At 48.5% G+C, this 19,712-nt stretch overlaps 1 protein-coding gene across 3 annotated transcripts in view; it reads left to right on the top strand.

Annotated features, from left to right (window-relative positions):
• The window catches only part of TMCC1 (transmembrane and coiled-coil domain family 1), a 91,921-nt gene that overhangs the window by 33,458 nt on the left and 38,751 nt on the right, over window positions 1-19,712 (top strand). The window contains exon 1 of one of the 3 annotated variants that reach the window (XM_040408370.1): window positions 9,901-10,175. The exons of the other annotated variants lie outside the window; for them this stretch is intronic. Coding sequence (XP_040264304.1) covers window positions 10,137-10,175 — 39 coding nt within the window. The 5' untranslated portion in view covers window positions 9,901-10,136. Of the gene's footprint in view, window positions 1-9,900; window positions 10,176-19,712 lie in introns of those variants that run through there. 3 annotated transcript variants of the gene reach the window in all.

Here is a 19,712-nt window from a genome sequence, read left to right as displayed (position 1 = left end):
ATGCGAGCAGTGTGGATCAGACCGTACTACAACCCTCACACGAGCCGCTGCATCATCATTGTCCCATAACTCCTGGTTACACCCCGCGGCGCCTGCTCTGCTCCCCCTGGCAGTGCGCCCGCTCCTCTGCGCCCAGACGTGTCACACGACCCCCATCCCCCTCCAAATGTTTGTGTTTCACTGAAACCCCAGACGATTTGGAGGAGATTTGTCAGGTCGCGGTCACCAGAGAAGCCGCGATTAACGTTAAAGTGGGTATTTTCCACCATAATTGGTGTTGATTTAGAGGTTAACCAGTTCCTTGCTGGAGAAACTTGCCCTGGTCTTTCAAGGCAGAGTCTGCCAGACGGTGGCGTAGCCTGTGCCAGCTCTTGTGCCCCCTAGTGGAGTGATATCAACTGGCCACAGGTGGTTAAAGCGCTTTACTACCTTTTCAAGATCCCTGCTTGCTGTCACAGAATGGAAGGGGCCTTGTCGTGAAAGGATGCCCTCAGGGGCAGAAATCGTTCTGAATACTTTTTATTTATGTTTTGCGCCTAAAATGACTGTAAATAACGGCAGCTGCCTGCGTCTGGTGGCATATACTGAGATGCCCTCTACAACTGGTTGGGGGGAAGGGGTATGATGACCTGATCTGCCCAAAAGATTAATCTGTTCCAGATGTCCGCCTTGTTTAAGGCCTGTTATCCTGGCTGATTAAACCGGGCGTCTCTTAATACCCAAGACATGCCAAGAATCCTGGCTATTTGCTGCCTCCCGCCTGGATGCCGGAGCGGCTCGTGCCCGGTCTGCGCTGCTCTTAGGACCGTAACGGAATCTACAGCAGTAAAACAAACAGCGCCACCCCAGTGCAGGATCTGGTATCGCAGCTCAGACACATGGAAGGGAAAGGGGATGAACTGCAATACCACCTACCGCCTCTGGACAGGTGTGGCGCTGTTTTTTGGAAAAAGGCATCCGTGTTTTTCTATTTCGTGAAATAGCTCTAATCTGTCCCTGGGAAAACAATCAATATGTCCGCTAATAAAGATCACACAGCTGTTCTGGGCGGCAAATCTGTCTAGATAAAACAGCAGAGGGGTGTATGCCAGGCTGTTGGTGGCGTCCACTGTCAGAGCTGGAATGGCAGCCATGGTGGGTGTCACCCAGATGTTTTCAGGACTGGGTTTAAAGGGGTTCTCCGTAGAGACGCTGCGTCCTGCAGAGGCGATGGGAAAGGACTTGGATCAGTCATAAAAAGGCATCAACTTCTAGCTACAAAATCTGACCCGTTGTTTGTCTTTTCCACAAGGCTGCGTTGCTTTTCACCATTTTTTAAATACCTGCTTGCGTTCAGTGAATAGGACCATTCACATACAAGGAAAAGTGTAAACCTTACGACGCAGTTAAAAACGGAAACACTCTGTTTTTCATGACCATTTTTTCAACCATTTGTGCATCCATTTTATGGCTGGCTGTCCGTTTTTAATGGCCGTTTTCCATGGACGTTAAAAATGGGTGAATTTCATTTGCTTTTTTTTTTTATATATAAATAAAATCCCATCCCCCGCAGTATACATTTCCTATAGTGATCCTGTTATGTTTGTTTTTAGCACGAAAAAAATATAATATAATCACTTGCCTCATCCACTTGCACGCGTAGAGGCAGTCACTCTTCTCGTGATTCCGAAGGACCTGCGCAGAGTGTGGTGATGTCATCACGTCCACCCATCGTGATCGCGTGGGAGAAGCTACCGCCTTTGTGTGTGCAAGTGGATGAGATGCCCCCCAACTGCTAAAAACAAACCTTACAGGACCACTATGGGGGACATTATGTATACTGCAGGGGAGGGGATTTTATAAAAAAAAGCTATGAAATTCATCCGTTTTTAACATGCATGAAAAACGGATGCAAAACAGGCATTAAAGACAGCCAGCCAGAAAATGGATGCACAAATTGTTGAAAAGTGGTCATGAAAAACTGAGCGTGGTTTCTTTTTTTGTGGATGAGGTGAGTTATTTATTTTTTAACCCCTAAAAGGCCATATTGCACCAGCGTACTTATTTTTTAATGGCCGTTAAGACAGCTGCAGTCCTGTCTATACGGCTGTTAAAAACGGTCACATTGACTTCAATGGGCTCCATTTGGCCGTGAAAACGGCCAAAAATCGGACGAGTCCTATTTTTATTTATTTTTTGACAGCCTCTATTCACTGGCTGTTAAAAAAACACCCGTGTGAATAGCTCCATAGACTCCAGTGGTTTTGAAACTGGTGGTGTGATGACCATCAAAAAAATGGTCGAGTGCATGCAGTCTTCAGTCAGGAATCACACAAAACGATGCGACCTGCGAGAAACCCGTCAGTCATTGAGCAGATCTCAGAACCTCCACTCGAGACGTCACCGGAGCAGCGGAATCGTTAAGGTCGTCTGTGTCGTCCTGTGCGATGACGTCGTGAGTCGGGCCTTAAATGATTTTTTTTGCACCTCCCTCCGGAGATCATCTTGTGTCACCTCCTGCGCAGCCCGAGGCCTTTACTGCACCCCTAGCAATGAGACGTCTCTGTCTCGCAATGATTTCTAACTTGTGGCTTTCTGTATGTTTCTAGCCTACAACTCCCAGCATGCTCTGACAGCCTGCATGCTGGGAGTTGTAGTTTTGCCACTGGCTGGAGACTCCTTCTCTATAGAAATCTGAGCAGTTGAATATCAGCGCAGGAGAACAATAAGCTTTAGTCACTGACTGTGCAGCCGCTCCCCGCTCCAACCGGTTCCACATCGCACTTAACCTCTCCTGCCCCGAGCTGCCAAAAAAAGGTTTCCTATTGATTATCTGATTATTTCACCTTGGAAACTTCGCGCCGAGTTCATGGCTAGAACAACGATCGCCACATTCCTCAAAATGTTGCAGTGTGATACGGTGGGAGCAGATTGCGGCATAACAGACGTCTCCCTCCTTTGCATGTGATGGCGCCCGTTCATTATACATCCGGCGCTTTAGTTTAGATCTGTGCCAGGATTGCGCCATTTTTCTAGGCTGATAACTGGATCAGTATGTTTTGCGTTGAGCTATTAATGCTGCATGACTCTCCAGCTGTTCTGAAACTACAACTCCCAGCATGCTGTCACAAATTGTGGCTCTTAGGGCATGTTCAGTTGTGGATTTTTAATAGCTTAAAAAATAAATTCTACATGGTTTGTCTAGTGTGAAATCTGCTGCTTTGTGAACTGAAAGGTGCAGAGAGAAGAATGGCCGGAGGCTGTAGGACTGAGGAGTGCAGACTATGGCTCTATCAACCATGTCAGAACTGATAACAGGTGGCAATAGATTGTATTCTCCTGTCCTACAGTCATCCTCTCCTCTGAAGTGGCTGATAACAGGGGGCAATAGACTGTATTCTCTTGTCCTACAGTCATCCTCTCCCCTGAAATGGCTGATAACAGGGGGCAATAGACTGTATTCTCCTGTCCTACAGTCATCCTCTCCCCTGAAATGGCTGATAACAGGGAGCAATAGACTGTATTCTCCTGTCCTACAGTCATCCTCTCCCCTGAAATGGCTGATAACAGGGAGCAATAGACTGTATTCTCCTGTCCTACAGTCATCATCTCCCCTGAAATGGCTGATAACAGGGGGCAATAGACTGTATTCTCCTGTCCTACAGTCATCCTCTCCCCTGAAATGGCTGATAACAGGGAGCAATAGACTGTATTCTCCTGTCCTACAGTCATCCTCTCCCCTGAAATGGCTGATAACAGGGGGCAATAGATTGTATTCTCCTGTCCTACAGTCATCCTCTCCTCTGAAGTGGCTGATAACAGGGGGCAATAGACTGTATTCTCCTGTCCTACAGTCATCCTCCCCCTGAAATGGCTGATAACAGGGGGCAATAGACTGTATTCTCCAGTCCTACAGTCATCCTCTCCCCTGAAATGTCTGATAACAGGGGGCAATAGACTGTATTCTCCTGTCCTACAGTCATCCTCCCCTGAAATGGCTGATAACAGGGGGCAATAGACTGTATTCTCCTGTCCTACAGTCATCCTCTCCCCTTAAATGGCTGATAACAGGGAGCAATAGACTGTATTCTCCTGTCCTACAGTCATCCTCTCCCCTGAAATGGCTGATAACAGGGAGCAATAGACTGTATTCTCCTGTCCTACAGTCATCCTCTCCCCTGAAATGGCTGATAACAGGGGGCAATAGATTGTATTCTCCTGTCCTACAGTCATCCTCCCCCCTGAAATGACTGATAACAGGGAGCAATAGACTGTATTCTCCTGTCCTACAGTCATCCTCTCCCCTGAAATGGCTGCTAACAGGGAGCAATACACTGTATTCTCCTGTCCTACAGTCATCCTATCCCCTGAAATGGCTGATAACAGGGGGCAATAGACTGTATTCTCCTGTCCTACAGTCATCCTCTCCCCTGAAATGGCTGATAACAGGGGGCAATAGACTGTATTCTCCTGTCCTACAGTCATCCTCTCCCCTGAAATGGCTGATAACAGGGGGCAATAGACTGTATTCTCATGTCCTACAGTCATCCTCCCCCCTGAAATGGCTGATAACAGGAGGTAATAGATTGTATTCTCCTGTCCTACAGTCATCCTCCCCCTGAAATGGCTGATAACAGGGGGCAATAGACTGTATTCTCCAGTCCTACAGTCATCCTCTCCCCTTAAATGGCTGATAACAGGGAGCAATAGACTGTATTCTCCTGTCCTACAGTCACCCTCTCCTCTGAAATGGCTGATAACAGGGAGCAATAGACTGTATTCTCCTGTCCTACAGTCATCCTCTCCCCTGAAATGGCTGATAACAGGGGGCAAAAGACTGTATTCTCCTGTCCTACAGTCATCCTCCCCCCTGAAATGGCTGATAACAGGAGGTAATAGATTGTATTCTCCTGTCCTACAGTCATCCTCTCCTCTGAAATGGCTGATAACAGGGGGCAATAGACTGTATTCTCCTGTCCTACAGTCATCCTCTCCCCTGAAATGGCTGATAACAGGGGGCAAAAGACTGTATTCTCCTGTCCTACAGTCATCCTCTCCTCTGAAATGACTGATAACAGGGGGCAATAGACTCTATTCTCCTGTCCTACAGTCATCCTCTCCCCTGAAATGTCTGATAACAGGAAGCAATAGATTGTATTCTCCTGTCCTACAGTCATCCTCTCCCCTGAAATGGCTGATAACAGGGGGCAATAGATTGTATTCTCCTGTCCTACAGTCATCCTCTCCCCTGAAATGTCTGATAACAGAGAGCAATAGATTGTATTCTCCTGTCCTACAGTCATCCTCTCCCCTGAAATGGCTGATAACAGGGGGCAATAGACTGTATTCTCCTGTCCTACAGTCATCATCTCCCCTGAAATGGCTGATAACAGGGGGCAATAGATTGTATTCTCCTGTCCTACAGTCATCATCTCCCCTGAAATGGCTGATAACAGGGGGCAATAGACTGTATTCTCCTGTCCTACAGTCATCCTCTCCCCTGAAATGGCTGATAACAGGGAGCAATAGACTGTATTCTCCTGTCCTACAGTCATCCTCTCCCCTGAAATGGCTGATAACAGGGAGCAATAGATTGTATTCTCCTGTCCTACAGTCATCCTCTCCTCTGAAATGACTGATAACAGAGAGCAATAGACTGTATTCTCCTGTCCTACAGTCATCCTCTCCCCTGAAATGGCTGATAACAGGGGGCAATAGATTGTATTCTCCTGTCCTACAGTCATCCTCTCCCCTGAAATGGCTGATAACAGGGGGCAATAGACTGTATTCTCCTGTCCTACAGTCATCCTCTCCCCTGAAATGTCTGATAACAGAAAGCATTAGACTGTATTCTCCTGTCCTACAGTCATCCTCTCCCCTGAAATGGCTGATAACAGGGAGCAATAGACTGTATTCTCCTGTCCTACAGTCATCCTCTCCCCTGAAATGGCTGATAACAGGGAGCAATAGATTGTATTCTCCTGTCCTACAGTCATCCTCTCCTCTGAAATGACTGATAACAGAGAGCAATAGACTGTATTCTCCTGTCCTACAGTCATCCTCTCCCCTGAAATGGCTGATAACGGGGGGCAATAGACTGTATTCTCCTGTCCTACAGTCATCCTCTTCCCTGAAATGGCTGATAACAGGGGGCAATAGACTGTATTCTCCTGTCCTACAGTCATCCTCTCCCCTGAAATGGCTGATAACAGGGGGCAATAGACTGTATTCTCCTGTCCTACAGTCATCCTCTCCCCTGAAATGGCTGATAACAGGGAGCAATAGACTGTATTCTCCTGTCCTACAGTCATCCTCTCCCCTGAAATGGCTGATAACAGGGGGCAATAGACTGTATTCTCCTGTCCTACAGTCATCCTCTTCCCTGAAATGGCTGATAACAGGGGGCAATAGACTGTATTCTCCTGTCCTACAGTCATCCTCTCCCCTGAAATGGCTGATAACAGGGGGCAATAGACTGTATTCTCCTGTCCTACAGTCATCCTCTCCCCTGAAATGGCTGATAACAGGGGGCAATAGACTGTATTCTCCTGTCCTACAGTCATCCTCTCCCTGAAATGGCTGATAACAGGGAGCAATAGACTGTATTCTCCTGTCCTACAGTCATCCTCTCCCCTGAAATGGCTGATAACAGGGGGCAATAGACTGTATTCTCCTGTCCTACAGTCATCCTCTTCCCTGAAATGGCTGATAACAGGGGGCAATAGACTGTATTCTCCTGTCCTACAGTCATCCTCTCCCCTGAAATGGCTGATAACAGGGGGCAATAGACTGTATTCTCCTGTCCTACAGTCATCCTCTCCCCTGAAATGGCTGATAACAGAGGGCAATAGACTGTATTCTCCTGTCCTACAGTCATCCTCTCCTCTGAAATGGCTGATAACAGGGAGCAATAGACTGTATTCTCCTGTCCTACAGTCATCCTCTCCCCTGAAATGGCTGATAACAGGGGGCAATAGACTGTATTCTCCTGTCCTACAGTCATCCTCTCCTCTGAAATGGCTGATAACAGGGGGCAATAGACTGTATTCTCCTGTCCTACAGTCATCCTCTCCCCTGAAATGGCTGATAACGGGGGGCAATAGATTGTATTCTCCTGTCCTACAGTCATCCTCTCCCCTGAAATGGCTGATAACGGGGGGCAATAGACTGTATTCTCCTGTCCTACAGTCATCCTCTTCCCTGAAATGGCTGATAACAGGGGGCAATAGACTGTATTCTCCTGTCCTACAGTCATCCTCTTCCCTGAAATGGCTGATAACAGGGGGCAATAGACTGTATTCTCCTGTCCTACAGTCATCCTCTTCCCTGAAATGGCTGATAACAGGGGGCAATAGATTGTATTCTCCTGTCCTACAGTCATCATCTCCCCTGAAATGGCTGATAACAGGGGGCAATAGACTGTATTCTCCTGTCCTACAGTCATCCTCTCCTCTGAAATGGCTGATAACAGGGGACAATAGATTGTATTCTCCTGTCCTACAGTCATCCTCTCCCCTGAAATGGCTGATAACAGGGGGCAATAGACTGTATTCTCCTGTCCTACAGTCATCCTCTCCCCTGAAATGGATGATAACGGGGAGCAATAGACTGTATTCTCCTGTCCTACAGTCATCCTCTCCCCTGAAATGGCTGATAACAGGGAGTAATAGACTGTATTCTCCTGTCCTACAGTCATCCTCTCCCCTGAAATGGCTGATAACAGGGGGAAATAGACTGTATTCTCCTGTCCTACAGTCATCCTCTCCCCTGCAATGGCTGATAACAGGGAGCAATAGACTGTATTCTCCTGTCCTACAGTCATCCTCTCCCCTGAAATGGCTGATAACAGGGAGCAATAGACTGTATTCTCCTGTCCTACAGTCATCCTCTCCCCTGAAATGGCTGATAACAGGGAGCAATAGACTGTATTCTCCTGTCCTACAGTCATTCTCTGCCCTGAAATGACTGATAACAGGGGGCAATAGACTGTATTCTCCTGTCCTACAGTCATCCTCTCCCCTGAAATGGCTGATAACAGGGAGCAATAGACTGTATTTTCCTGTCCTACAGTCATCCTCCCCTCTAAAATGGCTGATAACAGAGAGCAATAGACTGTATTCTCCTGTCCTACAGTCATCCTCTCCCCTGAAATGGCTGATAACAGGGGGCAATAGACTGTATTCTCCTGTCCTACAGTCATCCTCTCCCCTGAAATGGCTGATAACAGAGGGCAATAGACTGTATTCTCCTGTCCTACAGTCATCCTCTCCCCTGAAATGGATGATAACGGGGAGCAATAGACTGTATTCTCCTGTCCTACAGCCATCCTCTCCCCTGAAATGGCTGATAACAGGGAGCAATAGATTGTATTCTCCTGTCCTACAGTCATCCTCTCCCCTGAAATGGCTGATAACAGGGAGCAATAGACTGTATTCTCCAGTCCTACAGTCATCCTCTCCCCTGAAATGGCTGATAACAGGGGGCAATAGACTGTATTCTGCTTTATCGGCCATTTCCGGTGCCGGCTGTGTTCTTCAGGAGGTGCACCGCGCTTCCCCCTCCCGGACACTACTTTACACCACGTCTCCAGAGACATGTACATCATACGTGTGACTGATATCCGCTGCTGCTCTTCTAATGCTGATACGCTTTTAGCAAGTCGCAGATTTGAGGGTTAATGTTCCTTTAAAGGGGTGTGGCTGTGACAACCCTTCAAGAAAAAAGGGCGGTTGTCACTAGAGATGAGCGAATTTCTGCTTATGAAATTCGTTCACGCTTCGTTTGTTGGTAAAAGGTGATATTGCGTCATGGATTCCGTTACCACGGACCATAACGCAATTCTCTGACTGCATGCCTTTAGAGGCATTCCGTTATTCATTCCGTCATAATAGAAGTCTATGGGCTGCAAAAAGGATCCCTCCAGTTTCCGTTATGCAGGAGAGTCCTCTCCTGCCTCTAAAGGCATTCCGTCATCGAATTGCGTTATGGTCCGCGGTAACGGGAATCCATGACGCAATTTACCTTTTACCAACAAACGAAGCATGAACGAATTTCTAAATATGAAATTCGCTCATCTCTATTGAGAGAGAAGGTGGGAAAGTCTTGCACATTCCCAACAGCACGGCCACTGTGTTATTCTTACTCTGATTCCCGCCCTGGAGAACATTTAGAAAATGCAAGGAAATGGCTTAAGTAACAACTCCATAATAAGATGCTATATAACTATTGGTATGAAGTGTGCGGTGAGGGTATTCTCCACTGCAGGGATCAGCAACCTTCAGCTGCTGTGAAACTACAACTCCCATCATGCCCGCTTACAATAACTATTAATGGGAATAGCTATTGGAGCACTTTTCTTGACACCTTCCGTATATCTGCAGTGGGGCAGTTTTTTTTTTTTTTTTTTTAAAGTTGAATACAGCAATCGCTTAACTAACAATTCCCCAACATTTTCATATGTCATCCTTTACTAACTGGAGCAAGTGGGTGCAAGGGACGCTGCTTCTTCCCCCCCCCCCCGGGGGCGATGTCTTTGCCGCTGCCTCCCTAGACATGGCTGCCAAAAACGGCAACTGCCTCTCCTACTGAGATTGCGGGACGGGGGATTCCCCATAAGTTGTGTGTTATGGAATTGCTATTTATGCAGTTCGCAGGGAAATGTAGATAGTTGCTAGGAGGAGGAACTGTGCTGTGCAGGGGCTTCTGGACTATATGCACCCGGCTGCACGTAGGGTCTGCTGTAAGTAAGTGAACCCCGCAGGCTAAATGCATTTGCTTTAATTTCTGCAGCTAATGAAATTGTGGTAGTGGGGGGGGGGTCAGGTGGATGCCGGGGGAAGAGGAGGGGGATAGTGTATCAGGGGGATTGTCTTCAGGGTCCATCTGTCTCATACCCTTTCACAGCTGACTCACAGGAAATGTGGAGAGCAGCGGCGCCCCTCCCTCCTGCTCTCCCTGGCAGCGGAGTACTCGAACAATGAGGTGCCATGAACTTCAGGCTGCGCTGCTCTCTGCCTTCTCCTCCGTCCTGAGCTCCTGATCCGGGGGCCCCCTCCGCCCACCCCGACTTATCCTGCTCCCTGACATCTGGAGCATGCCATTTTAGTGGCCGGCAGCCACCACGCCCTCCTGTCTCTTTGTGTAAAGAAGGGTTCACCATGGTCCAGCGGTTCAGCCTGAGGAGGCAGCTGTCTAAGGTGGGTACGGGGCAGGTCGCCGCCGCCGCGCTCCTCCTGTGCGTTCAGGGTGATTGGGGCGCATCTGGGTTCTCTGTCCTTGTCACCTCTGTGCTGCAGCACCTGCAATTTGTAAAAAATTATTATTATTTTTTATTTTTTGTCTTTTATATTTCAGTAGTAGTTTTCGCACAATAATCCCCAGTCGATAAAGTCCTCGCGCCGCCCTCTGTTCCTCCGGATCACCGCTAATATTCGTGCCATTTCCCCTCCTATGGGGGTTGTCACCCAGCAATTAAGTGTCAAGGTGTCATTTTATTACTAGACAGTCTGGCCATTCAGGAGTCCAGGAGAGCTGGGTGCCTGGCACAATAAGCAGCCATGTTGGTTGTCACCCAGCTTTTCCAGGCTCCTTTAATTCCTATTTGTGCTGTATTACTGAATAACTAGGTACAGTCGGCATTCAGGAGTTAGAGGAAGCCGGGCAGTGATCCCTGTGTGAGCCGGAACAGCAGCCATATTGGTTGTCACCCAGCTTTCCCAGACTCCTGTAAATAAGTGATCCGGTTTGTGCTCAATTACAGGATAAGGCTACATGCGCCCGACCGTATGTGTTTTGAGGTCTGCAAATTGCTGATCCGCAAAATTACCGTATGCCATCCGTTTTATTTTTTAATATTTTTTTTTTGCGGATCCATTGTAACAATGCCTAAAACGGACAAGAATAGGACATTTTCCTTTTTTTTTTTGCGGGGCTACGGAACGGACACGGAAATAAACAACGTTCGTGTGCATGTAGCCTATCTAGGTAAGGTTACCATTCCGGAGTCGGAGAAAGCTGGGTGGGAGCTGCACTAGCGGCCATACTGGGGATGTCACCCAACTTTCCCAGAAACAGACCTATAGAAAGTCTGACAGGAGAGGACGACTTTGGGGTCCCTGACATCAGGTGGGCGCACATTCCGGCATCAGCGGAGTTCCTGCTTTGTCAAATGCCAGGAATGTTTCCCGAGCCCTGCCCAGTTCCTTCAGCAGTGGCTGATATCATCCGGCTTCCTGCCCTCCGCTGAGCCGAGGTGCAGTCATCCCTCAGGGCGACCCGATGTGTCGCCCCCCGCAGCTCGTCCCGTGCCTTCCAGCCATGTCGCCTCCTCCATCGCTGCTCAACTTCTCAGAGCTGGATCTAGATCATCCGCTCGGATCTCTTCTCACTGTTCTGGATCTTGTACGCTCCGTGCCCTTCTCCTCGCTGTTCTATAGAGGCATTATGCACTTTACCTTTTCTGTGTTACATTCTCTTTTTTTGTTTTGTGCGTCCTCCGCTGCTCATCTTGCTGTTCGTCAATTCTTACCCTTACGTCTTTTGATTTCACGTTTTTTCAGCTCTGCATTTATATATATATATATTCGGGTAAATCCGATATTCTAGATCTATTGAAGACTATATTACTTATTACAAATACCACACATTGCGTTTCTCTTTTTTATTTTTATTTTTTTATTTGTAGTTTTTTATTTTTTTTATCTACTTTTGGAAAAGCTGGGGGTTGAATCCCTTCATAGGCAAACAGACCCTTCATGACTATAGAAAAGTTGGGTGCCATATGGCTCTGACTGAGGTTGTCACCCAACTTTTCTATAGTCATGAAGGGTCAGTTTGCCTATGAAGCGATTCACCCCCCAGCTTTTCCAAAAGTAGATAAAAAAAATAATAAAAAATACAAATAAAAAAGAGAAACGCAATGTGTGGTATTTGTAATAAGGAATATCCTCTTCAATAGATCTAGAATATCGGATTTTGTCCACACTCGGGGGCGACCCTCCCCCGAATAGTTACTGTAGATGTCCCATACGTGTCTGGCTGTTGGGCGTCCCTCCCTCATTCACTGTGCTGCTTTCTTAGCCTCATTTTACCCGGCACAAACCTTGTCCTGCTGTAATTAAAACGGAAGCCACCAGCGGGGATAATGACATTTTCATTAAGAAACTGATCCGTTCTAACGAACCTTAAGTAAGCCTGTGTTTAAGATGATGGAGCTACTGCTCCGCGCCTTGTGAGAGGGTGGTATTCTGCAGCAGCGGCTCCAGCTTTAAAACCAAAAACAAAACAAAAAACTTCTGCAACGTTTCTCCTTTTTTTTTTACGGGTGGAAACATAGATGGAAACCATCAACAAGCAGGCTGGAGGGTTTCTATCATGGTTAGTGCATGCTCATGGAGCCTCAGCTATTAACACCTGATGCTTGTTAACACAGGAAAACAAGGAATGGACATTCGGCATTTCCGTATGCCCGATCCGTTCCTGTGCCAGGAGAGAAGCAGCTGCCATGTCAGTGTCAGGTAGCAGCTTATCAGCCCAAGAGTCCATTCACACGTCCGCAAAATGGGTCCGCATTCGTTCCCCATTTTGGCGGAACAGGTGTGGACCCATTCATTTTCAATGGGGCCGGAATGTGCTATCTGCATTTGCGGATCTGCACTTCCGTTCCGCAAAAAAATAGAACATGTCCTATTCTTGTCCGCAATTGCGGACAAGAAACAGCATTTTCTATGAGAGTGCCGGCGATGTGCGGTCCGCGAAATGCGGAACGCACATTGCCGGTGTCCGTGTTTTGCGGATCCGCGAAACCTATACGAACATGTGAATGGACCCTAAGGGCTCAGGCACGTGCCGGCCAGGCCCGTGCTGCGGACCCCAAATTGTGGTCCGCAATGCACATGCACCGGCTATGGGGCCGCTGCATGCGGATCGTGGACCCACTCACTTGAATGGGGTCTGCACTGCAAAAAAAGTAGTGCATGCACTACTTCTTGTGTGGGGCAGAGGTACGGACAGAAACACTATGGAAGCACTCCGTAGTGCTTCCGTTCCAACCATCCGGATTGCGGACCCAATTCAAGTGAATGGGTCCGCATCCGTGATGCAGTGCCAGAACGGCCGGGGCCTGCTGTTTGCGGGCTGCACACGGTCATGAGCCCTTACACAAAAGGCATAACTATGCGTGCTGAAGGTGTATGGTTTTAATGAGACCCAGTGAAACTTTCCTGTGTTCTCTTGTTGTGTACCGGACTTCACTTCTTCAGCGCAGCAGTTTGCTCTCCAGAGCGTCTCTTCTCTCCAAGTAGCCCCCACTGTCACCCTTTGTGCGTCCACACACTTGTACCTGCTTAGAGAGGACATCCACATGATAGCCCACCTGTAGTGCACCAAGGTCTGCAGGAAATGGAAGTACAATTGGGGGATCTCCTGGTTATCTGTAGGGGGGTCATAGAGCCTTGGTGCGGCCCTTTAAGGAGCCACAGAGCCAGGTCCCGTGGCGGAGGCATAATGATTTGTGCTGCTGCAATGCACCGGCTCCAGGGGTGAAGCCCTAAAACTTGTGATCAGGTATTTTTGGCTGATTGCTCCCAGGAGTGGATGAAGCTGCTCACGTAACGGGAGTTGAAGACTTGCTGCGCGTGCAGCCATTTTAGGCTGTCGCCATTTTCTGCCTGGACATCAGTACTGGCCCTGTGGGATTTCCATCCGCCAAGGTGATTAGCAAGACAACTGGATTAGGGCGTTGCCTTTAAAGGGCCACGCCCCCTAAAATTACCAGCTTATGCTAGTACTGGAGAGTTAGGGTCCCTTCACGCGTCCGTAAGTGTTCTGCGGATCCGCAAAACACTGACACCGGCAATGTGCATTCCTCAATTTGCGGACCGCACAACGCCGGCACTATAATAGAGAATGCCTAATCTTGTCCGCAATTGCGGACAAGAATAGGACTTGTTCTATTTTTTTGCGGAAACGGAAGCACGGATGCGGAAGTGCGGATACGGACAGCACATTCCGGCCCCATTGAAAATGAATGGGTCTGCACCCGTTCCGCAAAATTGTGGAACGGATGCGGACCTGTGAATGGACCCTTATAATGTATTATACTGGTCTCTAAGGGTCCAGGGCCTGGGGCCCGACTGCTTCTGCTGCTCCCCTGGTCATATTTAGTGCAGGACCCAGAAATTCAAACATCCCCAGAGAACCCCGGTGTCATGCTCCACCCCCTTAGCCCCAGCGTCGGACAATACATAGTATTTCCCTTTTTGTACATAATGATCCTTTCATTTCTGAAATGGCCGGAGCAGGACAACATCTTGAACATGCCCGAGTACCAAGCACGACGGCCCCTCCACCCTCTTAGCTTCCTACTCAGGGAGGCTGTTGAGAAAGCAGTTTCATTGATGGAGAAAGAACATTTATAAAGTTGCAATTTACAGACCAGTTGCCTGACCGCACAGCTGAACTTTCCCTCTAAATGACACTAGTTGTCCTGTTGCACAATGGCCTTTGCCCTGGTGCCGTACAGGAGAAAGCGTAAGGCTTCATTACTGCAATTCGGATCTAACATTTCCTCGCAGAGCTGTAATAGTCCGTCTGGGCCACGCTGACCCCGGGCGGTCGGTCGTCAGCCCTCACCGTGTGTAGAATTGGAGAGAATGAACCAGAACTAGGATCACAGTAGAACCAAGGAGCATGCTGTGCGTTTTACATCCATCTTAAAGGGGTTGTCTCGTCTGAGACAATAGGGGCATATCGCTAGGATATGCCCCCATTGTCTGATAGGTGTGGGTCGCACCACTTGGACCCGCACCTATATCAAGAACAGAGTTCTAAAAGTACACTGCGCGTGAGCCGCCGCCGCCCTCCATTCATTTTATATTTGGCCGCCGAAAATAGCCGAGCACTGGGCTCATAGAAGTGAATGGGAGCGGTGGCCGGTCATGCGCTGTACTTCACTTCTATAGGGAGAGCGCTTGGTGGTGGCGGACCGGAGGCCTCCAGCCACCACTTTGCGGGGCTCTGTTCCCAATATAGGTGCGGATCCCACCGCTGGTAACAGAGCCCTGAAAGTGGTGGCTGGAGGCCTCAAATTGCAAATCCCGCCCATGGCGCATGCGCAGGGTTTGTGGACCCATTCACTTCAGTGGCTCCGTGGTCTACAGGTTGCAGCCGTGTATAGGACATGTTCTATCTTTTTGCAGAACGGACATACGGATGCAGAAAGCTCTACGCTACTTGTGAATCCATCCTTATGGCTACGTGACACTGTCCTAGCGGTTTTGGTCTTCAAACCATGGTCTGACTGTCTGCAAAAATGCAAGGTCTGAAACCAACCTTGGGGCTCGTTCACACGAACGTGTAAAACCCGTTGCCGTATTGTGGATCCGCAATACACGGGCACCGTTCCATGACCATACCGCATCATTCATTTCAATGGGTCCACAAATCCAGAGATACGGAACACTACGGAGTGCTTTCTGGGGTTCCGTTCCGTGCTTCTGCATCGCAAAAAGATAGAACTTGCTCTATCTTTTTGCGGAACGGAAGGATCGCGGACCCATTCAAGTGAATGGGTCTGCGATCCCCATGCGCCTGCCCCACGGAAGGTGCCCGTGTGAACGAACCCTTAGGGGAGGACACCTGAGCGTGTCCGAGAAAACCCCCTAGGGCTGTGATGGCTAACCTCCCGCCCTCCAGCTGTGGTAAAACTACAACTCCCACAATGCACACTTGCTTGGCTGTTCTCAGACCTCCATAGAAATGAATGGAGCATGCTGGGAGTCGTAGTTTCACCACAGCTGGAGTGCCGGAGGTTAGCCATCACTGCCCTGGCGTCTGTTCACACAGGGCTGATATCCATTGCAGGGGAACAATCTGCAGCGTATGACGGCAGCAGCCAAGAGGATGAGTTTTATCCCCGCGCTGCGGAAGGGATCTGCAGCATAAACTGACCTCAGGCGTGGAATAGAAACCTGTGGATTTCCCCCACGGATTTCGCTTTTTGCAATGCAGTGAGTGAAATCTGCAAGTAGGACGTGGATTTTGCCCCCTGCTTTTTGGTGGATCTGGCGCTAAATCCACACTGTGTGTCCGTATCCTAACTGGGAAAACCGGGTCTAGAACTGGTCAAGATGCCCTTTTCCTCAGAAAGCGGAGACCGGTCATCGCCCCCTTCTTTTTATTGTTTGTCACCAGCCGGACAATCTGTATATAAATCCCCATTGTCTGGATCACAGGAGGATTATGGGATGGATGCAGCGATGGGCGAGGAGCTCGGGGGTGATACAGGGTGTCACTATTGTGTCGGGCCGGGCTGCGTTCATGTCTTTATTTCTATAGGCCGATCATCTATAGAAAGTGACCATTGTCCTGGAGGGCTGTGGTCTTGCCGTGGCCCGGTGCTGTGATTGAGTGGGGGAGGGGGTCATTACTTTCACACCCAGCAGCTCCCTGACCATCCACCTTGTTAGTCAGTGACCTCACCGCGAAGTCATCGCTTGGTCCTTCCCTTCTGCCCTCGTCCCCTCACAGATGTCTCTGCAGCTCCAGATAACTGGTTGTTCCCCTAATCAGCTGCCTCGGCTCTGCTTAATCTGTGTGACCAGCTCCTTCCTGCAGAGCGAAAACAGGGCAAAGTTCATCGGTAAAAAAGTCAGCCAAAAACTTGTGGTAAGAAGGGCGGCGCCGTAATGTCACTTTTTACACTGCCATTTTGGTATGATAGATGTGGCCACAACTACAACTCCCAGCATGCTCTGGGACTGAAGTCGGTTCTATCAAATTGAGTCCGGGAGCTGAAGAAATAGCAACAAATCTGCTCCTCTACCCATAGTTTGTTACAATGTATCACCTCAGAGCCTTGTCTACACTGGATACAACTGTAACAAATCAGTAGCTGTGATGTGTTCAGCTCCTGGAATGTCACCATTCACTGACAGCAAGCACAAAGTAGATTACAAAGTTGCAAAGCTTCATTTACATACAATTTAAATGTGCAATGGATGGGTGCATCATCCTTTCAAATGTCCAGAGGATGGTTTAACTCTCTCTTTGCTGTATAGCATTTGGTGCAGACTCCCGAACTTCGGCTTTGTGCGTCCATACAGCCTCCTTGGTCAGCTTCTGTACCCGGGTATGTATGCGGCCAATGTGCTAAACGTAGCCGCCCTCTCTCTGCCATACGCACAGCCACTTACGGACATGTTTTTTACTGATAAAATATTTTTGCAGGAAGTGTTGGGTGAGAGTTTAGTTTTCTGCGGCTTCAGAGCTGTGAGTGGCTGTAGATAAGACTCGTAGTCACACATAGCCGTTCATAGCGAGAGCGCGTCTACACCCCGGACCGTATTACTGATCTGGTCCAACCAGACAAAGATTTGCAGACCTCATTGCTCATTCACATAGTTGGTTTTGAACCTAGAACCCCAGTGCTGCAAAATAACACCGCCAAGCCACCACATCGGACGGAGAGTAAGCGTACGTTCACACAGGCGGTCTACCCTACGGATTCTCTGCTGCAGAATCGTATAGTGGAACATCCCCAGCAGCAGCAAAGTGGAGGAGATCTTGTGCTGTGTAAGGCCCCTTGCAGACGAGCGTGTCCGGATAAGTTGCGGCAAACCTGCGCGAGTAGGTACGCAATTGCAGTCAGTTTTGACTGCGATTGCGTTCCGTTGTTCAGTTTTTATTGCGCGGGTGCAATGTGTTTTGCACGCGCGTGATAAAAAACTGAATTTGGTACCCAGACCCGAACTTCGTCACAGAAGTTCAGGTTTGTGTTCAAGGTTGTGTAGATTGTATTATTTTCCCTTATAACATGGTTATAAGGGAAAATAATAGCATTCTGAATACAGAATGCATAGTACAATAGGGCTGGAGGGGTTAAAAAAAAAAAAAAGAAAAAAAAATTTTTTTAACTCGCCTTAATCCACTTGTTCGCGCAGCCGACATCTCTTCTGTCTTCTTCTTTGAGAAATAGAACCTTTGATGATGTCACTGCGCTCATCACATGGTCCATCGCATGATCTTTTACCATGGTGATGGATCATGTGACAGACCATGTGATGAGCGCAGTGACGTCACCAAAGGTCCTTTTCCTCCCAGGTCATCAAAGATGAAGACAGAAGAGATGCCCGCTGCGCGAACAAGTGGATTAAGGTGAGTATAATTATTTTTTATTTTTTTTAACCCCTCCAGCCCTATTGTACTATGCATTCTGTATTCAGAATGCTATTATTTTCCCTTATAACCATGTTATAAGGGAAAATAATAATGATCGGGTCCCGATCGTCACCTAGCAACCGTGCGTGAAAATCGCACAGCACCCGCACTTGCTTGCGGATGCTTTGCGATTTTCACGCAGCCCCATTCAATTCCATGGGGCCTGCGTTGCGTGAAAAACGCAGAATATAGAACATGCTGCGATTTTCACGCAACGCACAAGTGATGCGTGAAAATCACCGCTCATCTGCACAGCCCCATAGAAAGGAATGGGTCCGGATTCAGTGCGGGTGCAATGCGTTCACGTCACGCATTGCACCCGCGCGGAAAACTCGCTCGTGTAAAAGGGGCCTAAAACTGCAAAGAGCGACATGCAGAGCAAATTTATGCAGTGCACGGTGTGAAATCTGCATGTCATTTCATGTGGATTTTGTTGCCGTCCTTCGGGGGCGTTCACGCGATCGTGTCCGTTTTGCGGTCCATGTGCATCCTGCACTTTTCTCCGGGCCCTTTGAAAAAAATGCCTATTTTTGTCCACAAAGCGGGGAAGAATAAGACATGAGCTATAATTTTCGGCTCCACTGCACGGATGTAGACGCAGTTGAGTCTGATTTATTTATTTTTTTGCAGCCCCATGCTGCATGCGGTCCACAAAAAATACAGAGTGGGAGCAGACCGAAATTACAGTTGTATGAATGCATCGTTAGGGTGCAGATTTCCTACAGCTTCATTTTTGTGGATTTCATGCTGTGCATCGCAAAGAGTGGCATCTGCAGCGTAAATCGGCATGTACAATCCGCAATCAGTTTGTGCTGCAGCTTTTCTCATCATGTAGATTAAATTATTACTGCTACTCCAAAACGATGCAGCCCCCCCCCCCCCCCCCTCCCCAAAAGGGGACGTCCCGTTATGGTGAATTCTTATGGATTTCTGCAAGCATCGTTCAGATGAGTAAACCAGTCGTAGAAATATCTGCCACGTGTGAATTCACCCTTCTACAGTGATGTTATCAGATGTGTAGTAAAAATGGAAGTTCACACGTGCAATGGCTGAGCCCGTTTTGTGGACTGCAGACCACTGGCACCTTGCTTCTTGATCCACAAGATACTGCCAAAGATCGGACACGTCCTATCTTTTAAGGCGCGAAGGCGTGGACCCGTAAGCGCGCATGTCCTATCTCTGGCTGCATCTTGCGGATTGTGGACCCATTGAAGTCAGTGGGGTCCGCACTGTGAAAGCGGGGTGCACACAGTCGGTGCGGTTTGCGGTCCACAAAACGGGCATGGTCGTCATACGTTTGTGTGAGTGCACCCTAACTGCTTAATTCCGAATTAAACATAATACTCCATGTTGTGTCCATGGAGCAAGCCTACCGTGAAACATCCTATGGCTCTGGCCCCCACACTGACAAAGCGATGGTCGCTTTCTCAGCCAATCAGATGCATGAAAAGTGGTCACTTCCACCTGGGACCACGTACGGTTCACCTGTACTGTACAGCTAGAGACTAGTGCATGTG

Source organism: Bufo bufo, chromosome 9 (genome assembly GCF_905171765.1).
Source record: "Bufo bufo chromosome 9, aBufBuf1.1, whole genome shotgun sequence".
In the NCBI taxonomy this organism is placed as follows: Eukaryota; Metazoa; Chordata; class Amphibia; order Anura; family Bufonidae; genus Bufo; species Bufo bufo.
Note: the sequence above shows the minus strand (reverse complement) of the source record. Positions and strands in the feature narration are given on the sequence as shown.